The sequence below is a fragment of the Bos javanicus genome, chromosome 12 (assembly GCF_032452875.1).
Source record: "Bos javanicus breed banteng chromosome 12, ARS-OSU_banteng_1.0, whole genome shotgun sequence".
Lineage (NCBI taxonomy): Eukaryota > Metazoa > Chordata > Mammalia > Artiodactyla > Bovidae > Bos > Bos javanicus.
The window spans coordinates 35561752-35578152 of NC_083879.1; the positions used below are offsets into that span (position 1 = coordinate 35561752).

The 16401-nt window shown below is 37.8% G+C and overlaps 1 protein-coding gene across 7 annotated transcripts in view; it reads left to right on the forward strand.

The window, feature by feature from the left end:
* ZDHHC20 (zinc finger DHHC-type palmitoyltransferase 20) overlaps positions 1 to 16401 on the forward strand; it is a 60213-nt gene that overhangs the window by 24373 nt on the left and 19439 nt on the right. For 6 of the 7 annotated variants that reach the window (XM_061434978.1, XM_061434982.1, XM_061434976.1 and 3 more), the window contains 6 exons: positions 452 to 478; positions 4166 to 4269; positions 8636 to 8756; positions 13776 to 13845; positions 14898 to 14930; positions 15532 to 15652. In XM_061434978.1, the coding sequence (XP_061290962.1) occupies positions 452 to 478; positions 4166 to 4269; positions 8636 to 8756; positions 13776 to 13845; positions 14898 to 14930; positions 15532 to 15652 (476 nt within the window). The remainder of the gene's footprint in view (positions 1 to 451; positions 479 to 4165; positions 4270 to 8635; positions 8757 to 13775; positions 13846 to 14897; positions 14931 to 15531; positions 15653 to 16401) is intronic. The other variant, XM_061434980.1, reaches the window with a different exon arrangement.

Consider the following 16401-nt stretch of genomic DNA (forward strand, 5'->3'; position numbering starts at 1 on the left):
CTGGACTGTCCAGAGAGGGGAATAAATAGCTGTTGCTCAGGGTTTCAAAAACTGGAAAGAAAAAAGATGCTTATCCCCTGCAGGGGTAAGTTCCTCTGTTCCTGAGTGCCATAGAGGAAAATCCTATTTATTATGTAGGCAGCATGAAGAAAAGAGCGAAAGAAAGCATAGCTATAATCATATTGACATACTTAAAATGGACGATGGTCTGAAGAAAAATTTTAATATGATTGCAGTGTTAATGATAAAGAAGAATCTGAATTTTATTTTTTCAGGGTTTTTTTGAGTGTGCAATTCTGAATTTGCATTACATCTTATAACTAAATTTTACATCTTATAACTAAATTTTATGTTTATGAAAATGATATTAAGATGAATAGTCAACCTGAAATAAAGTTTATAAACAAGTGTTTTAAAGTATATTTATTCCCTGTGTTTTCTTCTATTCTAGTTACACTTTCTGGAAATGGAGAAAACGGTAAGGCACTTTTAATTTTTAGTCTCAAGTAGATGACATAGTGTCTTAATTGCAACCCATATACTTGTTATTTAAGTGATGACTGTTTGTTTTGGTCTTCAGAAAGAAAATATACATTCTTAAAGTTTAAATTTTATTGGTTTGTTTTGTTTGTTCTCTTATTTTTCCTTTTGTTTAAAATAGTACTTTACTACTTGTAGTCATTTAATAATTAAATAACCAGACTGAATTTGTAAATTATAGTACTACTTCATTTTGAAATGGAATTAAAGTTTTTATGACTAGTCAAAGAGACAGTGTCTAGAGAGAAGAATCATGACTCAAAATTTCATTGAAATAAAAGAAAATTTTATGTCCTTTGATATCAGATTTCAAATGTAAAATTGGATTTGAGATACAAAAATCAAAGTTTCTAAAACAGAATAGTTAGAAATTATTATTATTAAAAAAATTTTTTTTCAGCCTTGCTGTGCAGTATGAGGGATCTTAATTCCCTTATCAGCAATTGAACCCATGTCCTCCTGCAGTGGAAGCAGGGAGTACTAACCACTGGACCACCAGGAATTTCCTAGAAATTATTAATAAGTATTCTTATTGTTGAAAATAGAAGACCTTAAGCATATAAATCTCAAGTTGACTTGGGGTCTAGTTTCTCAGTAACAGAATAAGTAGAGACAGTCGATAGGCTTGTTTTTCTTGCTTAAAACTATTTCCTGTATGTTGAAAGCACAGGTACAGAAAGTAGAGAATTTCTGAAGTTCTTACAAAAAAACTTTTACTTGAATCATTATTTCAGGGGGCTATTTTACCCGTGTCTTTCAAAGAGTCTTTTGGTGAAATTTTTTTGTTTGCTTATTTGTTTTTTTAATTCAGTTACAAGTGACTTTTGAGTCAGACTTTTTTGATTTATAGATTATCAGTTTTTTCTTTCAGCTTTGATTTAATTTAAACTTTTACTTTAAGTATTACTTATAAACAATAATATTTAGCATATATATGGGATTATTAGTAATCCTATTAATTTGAACTTATTTAAAAACAATATTTCCTGTTATTATTTATAATTTGATAATTACCATCTATTAAGTACTTACTATATTCCAGGCAGTATACTAAAAGATTTATTTAAGCTTTTATTTCTTTATCTGAAAGTAAAGATTTTTTAAGGGAAAAACGATTTGTTTTTGTTCTTATGGACAGCAGAAATATTCTAAAGAAATATTAAATGTTTAACAGTGTTAAAGAGTATATTGTTTTATATTCTAGCCTTAGTTTTAGGTAACTAAATGATTAAGAAGTTTAAAGTAACCTCAAGGTTACCATTTATCTGAAAGCTCTACAATAATATATAGATGAGGATTGATAAACTTGATTGAATATGGGAGCCCAGCAATAATATAAATAAGTGAAGTGAACTAGGTGAAGATAAAATTGCAGACTTGGTAAAGAAAGGACTTCCGTGTTCGTATAACACTAGGAGGCTGAGATCTAGCATTTTGTCCCAAAGGGGGAAAAAAAATGAAGGAATGCTATCGAATCCATTGGTTAGACCATAGGGTTTAGCCTAGAGGGAGCTGAAGTGGTAGAAAAGGCAGAGTTTTGAGGAACCAGAGTTTTCAATAAGGAAGACAATATTTGTGATCATGAAAAGAAAGCGTATTTGCAAATAGAAGGAAGTTGTGGTTAGGACTTCATGTGGAACTCAGCTATCTCTGAAGTAGGAGTGACTCTAAGATAATAGAGAAGCGGAAAGGATAATTTTAGATATGACATAGTGGGAAAGACCTTGGATTTTTATCAGGCATATACGGGTTTGAATTCTGGCTTTATCATTTAGTCAGTAAGTGACACTGGGCAAGGTATGAAGGTCTCTGAGCCTTGCTTTTACATTTGTAAACTGAAAGGATACCTACAAGACCATCGTGAGGGTTATAAGTAAGGGGTACAGTTATGTCTCCTCGGAGACTTTCAGCATGAGGAAGGGCTGATTGAGGCGCTTTGGTTAAATACGGTTACCAGGAAACTCCAGAGTTTTGGCATGCGTTTGTTAGTCATGTAGGTGGAGCTCTTTCTCAGGAGTGTCACAGCCAGTGGGTAGAAGAAACTCTGAGCCACATGTTCTTCACTGACCGTTGAGATGGACCAGGAACCAGAGAGTGGAGGCGAGGACACCTGCTGGCTTGTGCAGTGACCAGACGAGACGAGCAGCAGTCGAGGAACTAGGGCACTGGCAGTGAGAAGACTGAGATGTTTACTTTGACACAGATCTTGGGAGCTAGAAAGTAAAGTATGCATTTTGTGAGATTAGCCAGCCGTGTACTGAGGAGTCCTCGAGCCCTGGCTTCCTGTTTCGATCACCACTGTGACTTAGGCTTCTGCTCTGTTAAACCAGCGTGGACCAGTGTAATTGCAGAAAGAAATGTTGGAGTTCAGCAAGTTGGGGTCAATTTTTTATCATCATTTTATTTAAAAGCATTTTTTAAAATTCAAAAACTTAAGGAAGAATAACCTCAGGGCAAAAGAAGGACAGTTGTTCAAATTGAATATGTTAGCTTTATTAAAAACTTCACTGCATTGTTGTCAGTGTTTCTCATTTAACTGCAGACCAGTGAAAACTCGGATCAGTCCATAAACTTGGGAAACACTGAAATACGGAATGCACAGAAAAACACAGATTTTTGAGAAGAAGGAATTGATATGCTTGGATAGCAGTGATGACAATAGCCAATATTCACTGAGGATTTATTACGTGTCAGACACTGTTCTAAGTGTTTTCCATTTATTCACTCATCAGTGTTAGGCAGCTAAATTAAAATAAACTCATTTAAAGTGCTTTAATTGAAGTCAGTAAATCATTTGGGAAGAATAGTATGAAGGGGTGAGAAATTCTGAAAGTAATGGAAAAGGTAACATTTGAAAAAAGTACCTTTTGGAAAAAGTAACATTTGATCTGAACTTTAAAAATGAGTAGAATCTCAAACTTTTATGCATGTCTGTGCTTTGTTTTCTTCAGTGAGTTTGTGGTGCTTCATTCCAAACTGAAAAAGGATTGAAGCACTTGATACATAGTTCTTGCTTCTTTCTATCTTCTTACAGATAGAAAAACTACAGAAAACAGCAAAAAAGTTTTTAGTTATATCAGTGAGTTAATGGTGTTGGAATGTTACACTAATCCACTTAGGAAACAGTTATGGGAGAAATTCAAAGTGGCTAAACTTTTTCATTACCCTGTATTGAAAAAGACAATGAAATTTAGGATAACTTTTGTGAACAATCCAAGAATTGAGTTTATTTTCAGTGTTATAATTCCTTGGATTTAATGTTCATAGTGATGGAATCTGTCTTAAATAATTTTTAATTCATTTAAAATCTAACTTTTAGGAAGTGCTTTTGAAGGAGATGCTTTAAAGATTTCAGCAACTTAAACCTTCAGCAACTTAATAAAATCAAATCTTTACTTATAAACCAGGCTGATAACCCTTAAATGCAAGAACAGAGTGTTCTTTCATATCTGTAATGTTACATCATGCAGATAAAAGAGTGTATATATTTGATGTTTTTAGTATGTTGTAATTAAATATTTTATTGGATTGAGCCTCCTGACTCTAAATACTGTGTTTTAATATGTGATTCTTTTTCCTGTTTTCACCTGGATTCAATGAAATGTTGTTTGTTTTTATTTACCAGGAAAGGCCGTTGTTTACCTTGTGGCTTTCCATCTGTTCTTTGTTATGTTTGTATGGTCCTATTGGATGACAATTTTCACATCTCCCGCTTCCCCCTCCAAAGAGGTAAATTTAATGCTGGTAAATTACCAAATGCTTTCACTGATGATGGGATTGTTTTCCCTGTGTTACCTTTGTTGAAACTCTATTACATGATGTGTTTGTTCTGTTTCCATTCATAAACTGCTCGGTAACTACATTGTGAGTGTGAGTTGTCAGCCTCTCAGATACAGCCCACTGATGTCCTTCGTAAAAGGTCCATGATGGCACTACGGTTTAGCTGTGCCATGCTGTGTTTTTTTAAAGACGTACTTTATGTCACTGGAGTGAAAAATCTTAAGGGACTGAATTGAGTTAGGAAAATAGAGTTTATTTTTAAAAACTCTCTTAACACTTACTCTGTTCTCAGGCCTGAACAAATAAGCTGCAAGTAAATAAAGTGTTTTGATTATGGGACACAAATCGTCTGTGCTGTTGCTTATGACACCTAGTGTGGCTAGTATTTTTTCTACTTGGAGGTTTCACTTGGAAATAACACAAGTATACACGTGTGTGGAATAAAACTGAAGACTGTTGTGTCCCTTTCACCTGATACAGCCAACTGGATTTTCTTCAGTTCAAGTTCAGCACAGGTAGATAGAGAAGAACACACTAGATAGAGAAGGACACGCTGGATGGAGAAGGGCACACTCTCCAGAGTTAGACTTGTCTGAGTTTGATCTTCTGCTCTAACACGTTTTTTAATGAATCCAAGGAAGGTGGAGCCAGCAGTCGTTCCATCCCTGTAGGATGTTTGTGAGGAGTGAATGAGATTCATTCATGGAAAGCTTTCCACGTCGGGCCTGCCTTATGGTTAGCACTCAAATATTAGATGACATAATAATATAGTTACTTCCCTTTGTATTAAATTCATCAGAATGCATTAAAAATTACAGACATAGGTTTAAAGACATCAACTTCCATTTAACTTTTTGTAGAAGATCATCTATGCAGAAACTGTATATACTGTAAATGTATGAATAAATGAGTTTTCATGAATTGAGCACATGTGAGTAACCAGCACCCAGTTCCAGAAGCAGAACGTGCCTGGCATCCCATGAGCCTCCTGCTTGCATGCCTTCCGTGAACTGTCTCCTTGTGTGTGATTCTTCCATGCTGTTGTACGTAGTTGTGGCTCAATCCTCCATTGTGCTTATGTGACACAGTTTACTTATCTGGCCTCCTGTTGATGGGCATTTGGGTGTAGGATTGCTGTCCATATTCTAGCACACACAAACATGCTCTTTGGGGCAGGTGCCCGCGAGAGTTGCTGGGTTCTGCCTGTACAGTCAGCAGTAGTGGGTGATGCCAAATGGTCATTAGCCCATTGTTTCTATTGGGCACTTTTGTTTTAAGGGATAATGTAAACCATTAATCAAGCTTACTGTTGCTTCAAATATATTCTTCAGGCATTTGCTAATAATTAGTTGGCCCTTAAAGTTAATTACAAACTGCCATCCATACCTTAATCTCTTAAATTTAAAAAGATTACCAGTAATGATGGCTATTGGAAACATATCATGTATAAAACTAAATAGTCTTTACAGGAAACAGAATAAGGAAAACAGTTGGTGTGACTTTTGAGAAGCAGGCTAGTGCAGAGGTGCAAGCTCCGTCTGCCTCCTCCCTCTGGCCTTCTGGCTGTGGGGCCCTGGGGCCGCGGCCCTGGACCTCTGAGCAGTCCTCTGTAAAGTCAGGGTGACAGTCACACACACCTTATTGGATTGTTGTATGGGTTAAATAAATTGATCATGCACACACATGATTGGTAGTGCTTATAGCATATAATTACTGCTATATGTAAAGTGCTTAGAAGAATGCCAAGCACATAGTAAGTGCCATCTAACTGCTACTTTTTCTTTTTTTGGCTGTTGCTTTTACGATATTGCACCCAGGTAGCATTTAGCCCAGCACCTAAGCCTTTCCATCCACTCCCACATCGTTGCCAGGGGTCTGTTCGCTTCCTGGTGATAGTCCCTCAGGAGCTGAAGTCTCACTGACTTAATCTCCACTTCTTCCTGGAAGTCTGTGTTCAAGTAGCATGTTGCCGTCAATATACCATTTTTGCCTCTTTGTGTTTTCCATATGCTGCTGCTTTTGCCAAGATTTTCTTTCCTGCTTTACCTTCCTGGACAGTTCCCTGTTTACCTTTCTAAACCCAATTTAGGTAACTCTTCTTCCAGGAAACATTCATGGACAGCCCCCACCCCTCCTGAGGGAGCTTTGATCACACCTGGTAAAGAATTGCTAATTTGTCATTTGTAATTCTTAACATTCGTAACTGGACTATAGAAATGTATTTTTGAAGGCAAAGGCTATATTTTTATTCATCTTTGAATCATTGGTACCTGGGACAGTTCCAAGCATACACTTAAATTGAAACATCTGAACACTGTGTTTAAGATAATGACATTTCATAGTTTTAATTCTGTTCAGTAGTATTTAATGAAAAATAGTAATAATTTCAAAGGTCTAAATTCATTTTAAGTTTTATCTTGTTCCATTCCTCATCTAAAATCCTGGTGTCTGTTGATACTTTCATTTGGTTTAAGCTTTTCATAATTCTTAACCATAGTTCGTAAGGAAAAGTAATGATTTTGAGGCCTGCCTAGAAACAGTTAGGCCAGGGAAGTCTGTTCAGATTTTACAGGGAAACTGCAAAATTTGATTAGAGCATCTTTTTTCCAAGTATGTGTTTAACATTATACCATGTGATCTTTCCTGGAGGAGGGAACAGCAACCCAATCCAGTATTCTGGCCTGGAGAATTCCATGGACTGTGTAGTCCATGGGGTTGCAAAGAGTCGGATACGACTGAGCGACTTTCACTTCACTTCATATTGATCTTTATTCTCTGTTTTGAGTGTTTCAGAGATGTATCTTGTCAGGGAAGAACTTTCTAGCAAGTCAGCTCTCTTAAAGGAGAGCGGGCCATCTTATAGAGTAGGGAAGTGTTCTGTACCTGAAAGTGTTTGGGAGGGGATGGATCTCAGAAGTGCCTGGGTGTTTAGATAGGTGACCTCCAGAGTCAGCTTTAAGATGGTGGGTATTTTTTCTGTCCAGTTTGTACGTCCAAGTTCCTTCTTGTCCTTCCTAAGTAATTGGGGGATTGCTTATGCCATTGTGGCTTGGTGGTGGGAGCCAGGCTAGGTGATCTAAAAGGACTCTTCTGTTGCCTTAGCCACTGTGTTTTTTAGTCTAGGTTAGAGGAACAAGTCTGTAAAAGGCAAAAACATCTTTTCACATTAGCGGCATGGAGAGAAACATCCTAGAGCAGAACTAACTCAAGGGACTTGTGTTTTTCTATCAGCTCTGCCAATAATTATGCAGTTTTAGAAAATTTCCCTAAGATGCATGGGATCACAGATTCCTTCTCCCAAGGGCTCCTAATCTGTGCTGTGCTATCCCGTTTGTAACAGAAGAGGCAGTGCCGTTACTGATGACGAGTCATCGAGGGTGGACAGTTTTGGTACTTGAGTTAGCAGGTAGACCAAATACTCAAACTTTAAAAGATGAAGCTCCAGTTAGGACTTCTTAGGCCTTTTCAAGCAAAACCCTGTAAGTAAATAATAATTGAGGAACAGTATTGTATGAAACATGATCAAGAGCATGTCTCAGGCCAGTTTTTATTTTTTAAAAGAAGTCTATGAAATAAACACCAAGAGAAATTTAATAAAAGCTCCTGGTTATATGAGATAGAGTCATGAAGCTGAGGTCCTTGAGATACAGGGATGACATGAAAAGAAGCAATGACACAAGTCCTTTGTAGGAAAATGCTGCCCACCACATGGGAATTAAAACTTGAGAAATAGAAGCTGGAAACAGCCCTACAAAAGAATTGCTCCTTGAGAAAAGGAGACTGTGCTTGCCTTGACAGTCCTTAATAGTTCTGGAGAAAGTTCCCTGATTGGTTAGCGTTTTAAAAACAAAAACAAAGCAGTAAAAGTTGTCCTCAGGAGAAACTTGGCCAGAAAATAGCAGGACCCCTGCCTGTGATTTGCCCACAAGCAAGTGAGTCTTTGAACATGTTCCCAAAGATTCAAAATCTCTTGACACTTTCAAACAGCAAATCTTTTACTAGCACAAAATGTATATTAAGCTCTTTTTTGATGGGGAAAGTTAATTTTTTCTGTAAAAAACAAAGATGCAAAAATATTTAGTTCATGTTCTTCGCCATCATTAGCACGGAGGGCAAATATTTTCACTCTGTCAAAGGCATGTAGTTTTGTTAAAAGGTGCTTGATTTAGCTTCCTAAACAAATTTGAAGAAAAATTTTGCCTTTATAGAAGGAAATATTTGTCTTTTTCTGTTCTGGATAAAACTTGTTTTTCTGAGCATGATAGTTAATAATCACGGGATTGAAAAGAATTGATAGTTATTTCTCCTTCTATAGTTCTGCTTGTCCAATTCTGAGAAGGAACGTTATGAAAAGGAATTCAGCCAAGAAAGACAACAAGAAATTTTGAGAAGAGCAGCAAGGGACTTACCTATCTACACCACATCGGCTTCAAAGAGTAAGAAAAACAAATCTTACACTTTTTTCTCCAAAGAATTTTGAGAATGTGGTCATTTTTGCCAAAATATCTTTGCATGATTTGACTACTAAGTAGGTATTGTGGTTGTCACAAATGGCGTCTGCAGAAACAAGACTTTTCTGTGTTCTGTATCTTACATGGTATTTCAGATACAGGTGTGTACCTTTATGTGAAATACAGGTCTTTATCTCAGGTAAACCTGTCTCAGGTGTTTGAGATAGATTTACCTGAGATACAGGTATTTCAGATACAAAGTCTACTTTGATACAGACTTTTTATGTGGTTCACTTTAATGTTGATCTCTCTTGTTCTGCATTTTTTTTCTAGCTCATCCTTCATGGCTAAAAATTTCATTTACAATTTCTAGTAAACTGTCATTTGGAAATCCTGGTTTGAATTTGAATATTTTGTGTCATCCCTGAGTAATATTTAAAAAATCAAGAATGTGCTAACCTAGAATGGGGAGAAATAAAAGCCACAGAAGGGAAGAAGCTCATTAAGGTTGTAAAGCTACCCCTCAGAGGGCCATACTTGGAAGTCCACTGTCTGCTCTGAAGCCGTGGGTGCTTCTGCTCTTCCGACACTTGGGCCTGTGAGGGGGACAGGTCTGTGAGTTGCCCAACTGGTTATTTAATTGTAGGAAGTTGTTTAAAATTATGTATTCTATATCTCATTAATTCATTCAAATACCAGATAATGTTGACAGCTGACAGTCCAATCTAAGTCCCTTACACATATGAGCTCATCTGAGCTTCACTCCACCCCTGTGGGGAGACGCTATCGTGTCCACTTTACAGATGAGGAAACAGAGGTGAAGTAACTTGGTAAAGGTCACACAGACAGTGTGGGGAAAGGTGTCCTGCCTCTGAAACCCACTATGCTGCTCAACTCCAAGGGGAAATAGAGCTTTTTCCTTTGTGTAGTTCTGTACATATGCTGACTTAAGAAAATTTAAAATTTGTGCTAGATTTTAGGAGGGGATATTTGGCCAATATTTAAGTTTTCACATGTTTAATACAGGCATCCTTTGGAGAATACTGTGGGTTCAGCTCCAGACACTGCAGTAAGGCGAGTCTTACAGTAACGCGGGACACATGAGCTGTTTGGTTGCCCAGTGCGTGTGAGTTATGCTTACACTGTAAGGCAGCCTATCAACTGTGCAATTGCGCAATGTCAGAAAAGCACATACATACCTTAATTTTAAAATACTTTATTGCTAAAAATGCTAACCATCATCTGCGCCTTCAGCAAGTCGTAGTAGTAATATCAAAGGTCATTGATCACAGGTCACCATAACAAATATAATAATCATAAAGTTTGAAATACTATGAGAATTACCAAAATGTGACACACAGATACAAAGTGAGCAAATGCTGTTGGGAAAATGGCACCAGTCGAGTTGCTCAGTGCAGGGTCCCCAAAGGCTGCGTGTGAAGAAACGCAGTGTCTATGATGCACAATGAAACCAGGTGTGCCTGGACTGTCCTTTTGCACAACCAGTATAGCACTGTGTAGAATGAAACCATGGATTTCAGATCAAACCCCAGCTCTTTAGTTACTAGTGCCACGAGAATCACTTAGACTTTTCTAAGCCCGGTTTCCTCATTTTAAAATGAGAACGCCAGCACCTAAATCTCCGGAGGTATTTGTAAATGAGACAAGCATTGAGTGTAGATCTTGGTGTATAGAAATACACTTTCAGTACATAAAAGCTAATTTAAAATAATCCTTCTTATGTTTAACTATAAAATGTCTAGTTCACAGCAGTTGTTAGTAGTTGTAGTTACATAGATTAGACATTTTTTTTTGTACATGCCAGGAGGCATGCAGGATCTTAGTTCCGTGACCAGAGATCAAACCCGTGTCCCCTGCCATCCTGAAATAAAAGCTCAGAGTCCTAACCTCTGGACTGCCAGGAAATTCCCTAGATGTTTTTAACCCCAAGACCAAGATTCTAGAGGATTTATGAAGCTCTGAGATTATATACAGAATTTTAGATACTTCCTCAAGTAGCCTGTTCATAGCAAGATCTGATTTTCAGAGCAGTAACTCCAAAGAGTTGAAAGCCATTAAGGTAAAATCTTTACCTGTAAATCTTTATTACTCTTCATTCATTATAATGGCTTTCTACTAATCTGAATAAAACCCTTCATCTGTTGACTATTATACCAGAATTATGCTGGGCACTTTATGGTGATCATTTACCCCTCAGAGCCACCCTGGGACAGCACCGTGCTTGTCCCTGTGTTAGAGATGAAGGGATGACACAGGTGAGGTCCCTAAAGTCCCTGAGTGGCAAGGTCTGGGATTCACACCTTATCTTCTGACTGCAGACAGTCTCTGCCCTTGAGCACTGTTTTATACTGCATTTCTACTGCTTAGAATCCCAAACCTTGGGTTTTTCCTTTTTATGGAAATAATACCATACATCCTTTAAAAAACAAAATATAGAACCACACATTATATGAAGTGGACCTTTCCTAGACCAGAGATAGTGAACGTGATGGAGCTGCCTACACAGTGAGGGTGGCGACTTTCGCTAAATTCCTTCCTGTGCTATTTGAACCATGTGCCTAACAGAAGCAGAACCATGTGGACGTCTTATCTATTAAGGAAACAAAAACGAGTCTTCCTAAAACTCCCCTGTCCACGGTCTGGATATGGCCAGTGTTTCTCTCTGGCTCGTCCTGCACTGTTACCCGGGTCAGCTCTACTAAAACTCTGCTTCCTGCACTGTTCCCTGGGTCAGCTCTACTAAAATTCTTCCCCACTTTTTATTTTTACGTCTTTTTGTCTGCCTCGAATGATTGTTTTCTCTTCTCTAAATCTGTCAGTACTTTAAAATTTTAATTCTCTGTCTACCTCTTCAGCCGTTTCTGTTCACGTGAAAAAAAGTGAGTTTTACAGTCTTCTCCAAACTTCTCAGCTTCTTACCTTGTTGATCCCAGCTTGCTGTCTAGTGGTTGTCTCTGTTGTCCTACGACCTGACTCGGTCCTGCAGCTCTGACAGCTGGAGCTCCGCCTGTCGTCCTAATACAGTGAGCACCTTGCCCCAGGCACTCAGTAGGCATTTGTGGGGTGAAGCTGTTCCTGGGTGTGTTCTCTGTAATGCCTGCTTATATATACACTTGAAAAATCTCCCTTTTCTCCTCTTCAGTAATTTTCCCATTCTAGAAAATCCCATGGATGGAGGAGCCTGGTAGGCTGCAGTCTATGGGGTCACTAAGAGCCAGACAGGACTGAGCGACTTCACTTTCACTTTTTCACTTTCATGCGTTGGAGAAGGAAATGGCAACCCACTCCAGTGTTATTGCCTGGAGAATCCCAGGGACGGAGGAGCCTGCTGTCTATGGGGTCGCACAGAGCCGGACACAACTGAAGCGACTTAGCAACAGCAGAGCTTCACTTCATATTTTATCAGAAATAATATTATCATAACAATAATAATTGCTTTACTGAGAATTTGATAAGTTCCAGAAGACTTTTTTTTTTAATTTGCACAATAGTCCACTACACTTGATATTATTTGCACTTAACAAAAGCAGAAATTGAGTCTTTTAGCAAGTAAGTTACTATCAAGGTCACAAGGGAGTAAGTGGGAGAGAACCAGTGTGAATCATGGTAGCTGAGTCCGGCTGCCTCTGGACTTGGGGCTGCCCTGCCCATGCTCAGCTGTCCGCAGGCCTCTCCCTCTGGTGTCATCATTCTTGTCTTTTATGAGACTTTCATAGAGATCACTGACCTTTGTCTTTCCTTGTCCCTGTTTGCTCCTAATAATCTTGCTGCTTAAAAATTTCCAGCCGGTTTCTTCCTTCTGCTTGCAGGTGTACTTCAAAGTACATCTCCTCTTAAAAACAGCAACAGAGGTTAGGTTCTGATGTGTTCCAAATGCGACTCTGTTTTCTCTTCTCCATAATTGCAGGTCTCCTTGTAACTTGTCTGCACACCAGCCTCTTTTCCTTTCCAGCAGGTTCCAGGCAGCTGGCTTTCATTCTTCCTAACCAAGCTTTGTGGCTTTTTGTCAGTCTAGCTGCTTAAAAAACTTTCTTCTTTGTGCTTTTCTGTTCTAGTTGTTTTTGCATTCTTAAATGTTTATTCTTCCTCCTACACTTTTTAACCCTGCCTCACAAGGTGCTTTTGTCCCATTCTTTTCATATAGTTCCTTCAGGTGTTCTCAGCCATGGGATTCTGACACCACAATATTGTGGTATTTAGTTTACTGCGTCTCAGATAATTTGTTTTCTGAATAGTTTTCAAGGCTGAGTTAAACCTTTTTTTCATATGAGTTAGCAGACTCAAGGCTGTGGTCACCCTAGTGCTCACTTGTCAGGCGGCAGGGGATGGCAGCTGCACTCGGGGCCACACATTTACCATGTCTCCGAGTGAGGGTTTCAGAAGGGCACTGCCCAGCCCTCCCCCAGGGCCCCTGGAGACTGTCAGTGCTTGCATTCACCTTGGCATGTGTGCCCACTCGAGCTCCATTCTTGTACTTCCTCCAGCTTCCTAAGGGCAGTGGTTCCTGAGTGACCTGTTGTCCAAATTCAAGCCAGACAAAACCTAACACCTTGGGGTGTTAGGAGGGAAGTCTGTCGTGTTCAACTGTATATTCTCAGCATGAAGCAGTGTCTGTCTCAGAACAGAGACTCTGAATGCTTGTTGAAGAGCAAGAAAAACAACATAACCTTCCTCCCATACCCACCCCCTCACCCCATCAAGCTCATTTCTGTCACTGGCAACATTATCCTTCTGGCAAAACACCCTGGAAACTGCAGTTTTTCTGATTGCTATGTTTACTTCAGTTTTTCTGTCTATTCAGTCATCTAAGACTCTTCAAAAATCTTCTCAAAAAGTCTGTTTAGTTATTGGTATTATTTTAAAATTATCAGTTGTCAGTTTCCCAGAGTTGTTTATAAAAAATGAAAGCAAATTTTATAGTTGTATTAACTCAACTCTAAAACATATATCCTTCAACAACTTCCTTTTAATTCTTAAATGTAGCCGTCAGATATTGTGAAAGATGTCAGCTGATTAAGCCTGACCGTGCGCATCACTGCTCAGCATGTGACATGTAAGTGCTCCTTGTTGGCTGTCACTCAACCCAGGACCGGAACTGGTGTGGGGAGGACAGGGGGAGAAACTTGCCCAGGACACTGCCTTGGCTCCTGGTACTGCTCTGTATGCAGAGCTGACAGGAATCCATACACAAGCCAGAACACTCGCTGCAGTCACCTCAGATGACAGTTCCTGCACCACTTGGATCTTTAAGTATGTGTACTACTTCTGCTTATATTTAAATGTAATAGATGGGCAAGTAAGTAATACCCCCATGAGAAAGATAAACTATTTCCTGAGTTAAAAAGACCATGACAGTTTTCTTGCTTTTATTATTAATGTTGGTATTAAAACCTAACAAACCACAAAAATATTACTTTCAGTTACCACCTGTGAAGTTATTCCCCCTAAAATGTGAAAGATTTTATCTCTTATGCTCTTGTGAGAAGGTGGTGTGTTGAAAGAAAGATTCTTAGTGTGGGAATCCCAGTGAGTCCTTGAACTTCAGTGAGGCAGGCCATTTGATTTTACTTATTGTCTAACTTTATGCAAATATACATTGCATATACTGATGGAGGGACAAATGTGGGGATTTTTTTTTTCTGATTATAAAATACAGTGGTTTCTATACATGGGATAGAATTGTAATAAATCTGTGGGAAGATGGACTACCTACAAACCCATTCATTGAACACTGTTTGTTTCCAAAGTTGCGTTTTTATGACTTGCACATGTTTAAAATAATTTTCCCTTTTGTCTTCCTCAGCTGACTCTGTAAACTGCATCAGCTACTGTTCCAAGTGCTATATGCATCTTATCTGTGTATTACTACAGTGTTGCTTGATGTAGTTCAAGGCAGCTGGCCATGTTCAGCTCAATTCTCAGTATGAAAAATCACTGCCTCTTACCTATGTGAAATAACAGAAATTATCTCTAACCTAATTCTACTGGGTTGGTTTTCCTAAGATGTGAAAGGGAAAATTTTAAGTCCCTTAAAAAAAACGAAAATCAAATTAGAATTAGTGGAATTTTTCTATATGGATTTTCTTCTGCTCGTTTGTTTCTTAGGTGTATTCTTAAGATGGACCATCACTGTCCTTGGTACGTATGAAACACAAAGGAGATGACATGAGGTGGGGAAGTGGGAAGGAGGGTATTTATTTAGAGTGATTGATCTCAGTGTTCCTAAATTTTGAAGGTCAATTTAATTACTCATAGATACCCAGACTGATGTAGTTTTATGTTTCTGTTTACATATTTTTCTTTAAAATATATTCTGGTGTTATTAACCCAAAAAATTGTATAAGAATTAACATTGAAATTCCAAATTCTTACAGAATTAATTTAAAACACACATCCACAATTAAGACACTGCCCCTTTCTTCTCAAATGAACCATTTATAGTTATAATGATTTTATGGTTTTTGATATGTCCTATTTGTTTTCATCATGATTTAAAAAAAAAAAAAAAAAACAAATTTACCACCTTGGCCATTTTTAAGTGTACAAGTTCAGCAGTGTTAAGCATGTTCGCATTGCTTTGCAACCAGTGTCCAGAGCTGTTTCATCTTGCAGAACTGATACTCTGTCCCCATTAAAGAGCTCCCTGCTCCCCTCCCGAAAGTCCCTGGCAGACACCATTCTAGTTTTGTTTCTCTAAGTTTGTCTTGTTTTTACAATGTGATTTTGTTTATTCTTCTAGGGTGAATAACTGTGTGGGATTTTCTAATTACAAATTCTTCCTGCTCTTTTTATTCTACTCTCTGTTATATTGCCTTTTCGTGGCTACAACAGTTTTACAGTACTTCATAAAATTTTGGACGGTAAGTCTTTTTTCTATCTTAAAACATGTATTTAAGATTTTTAAGATGGTATTTCACAAATAATTCCTTCATTCTGTATTATAAGTAGACAATACTTAATTGTACTAGTTAGAATTTATAATGGCTCAGAAGACAAATGGGGTTAAAATTTCCCTTCCTATATACATGTTTATTTGTGAATAAATGAGTATTACACAGAACATAGTTTCTTTTAGTAATTCAGACTGCTTTCAACCATACTGTCTTAACAATGGGCTATCAATTTTAGGGAAGTAGTTCCTTTCTTTGAGTTGATGAGACTTACTGAAGTTTTTACAGTAATAAAATTGAAACTCCCAGCCTCAGATAACCATTAATCTGTTTCCTGTGTCTATAGATATTAATCATTTTCCTGTTGTGAGAGGCAAATGCTTTCCCATTTTAATTGATGTCTTATAACTCCATTTTGTTTTTACTAAATCAGTTTTATATTTTTAAAGTAGTACTTTTTAATTATGATTTCTGGCTTTATTCTAGTCACTGTAAATTTATACAAATATTCATCCAACTTTTCTTCTAGCATTTTTTTTCCCCTTCATATAAGTCTTTGATTTTGAAGGTGGGGGTTATTGTGGTTAAAAGGTGCTTTTGTATTTACTCTTCTTAAAAACCCTATGAAGGTATTTTAAAATGTAGGTTTTATTTTTATTCAGGTGTGGTGAAACTGACAGATCAGGAGGTGATAACCTTTGAAAAGATAGCTTGTTACT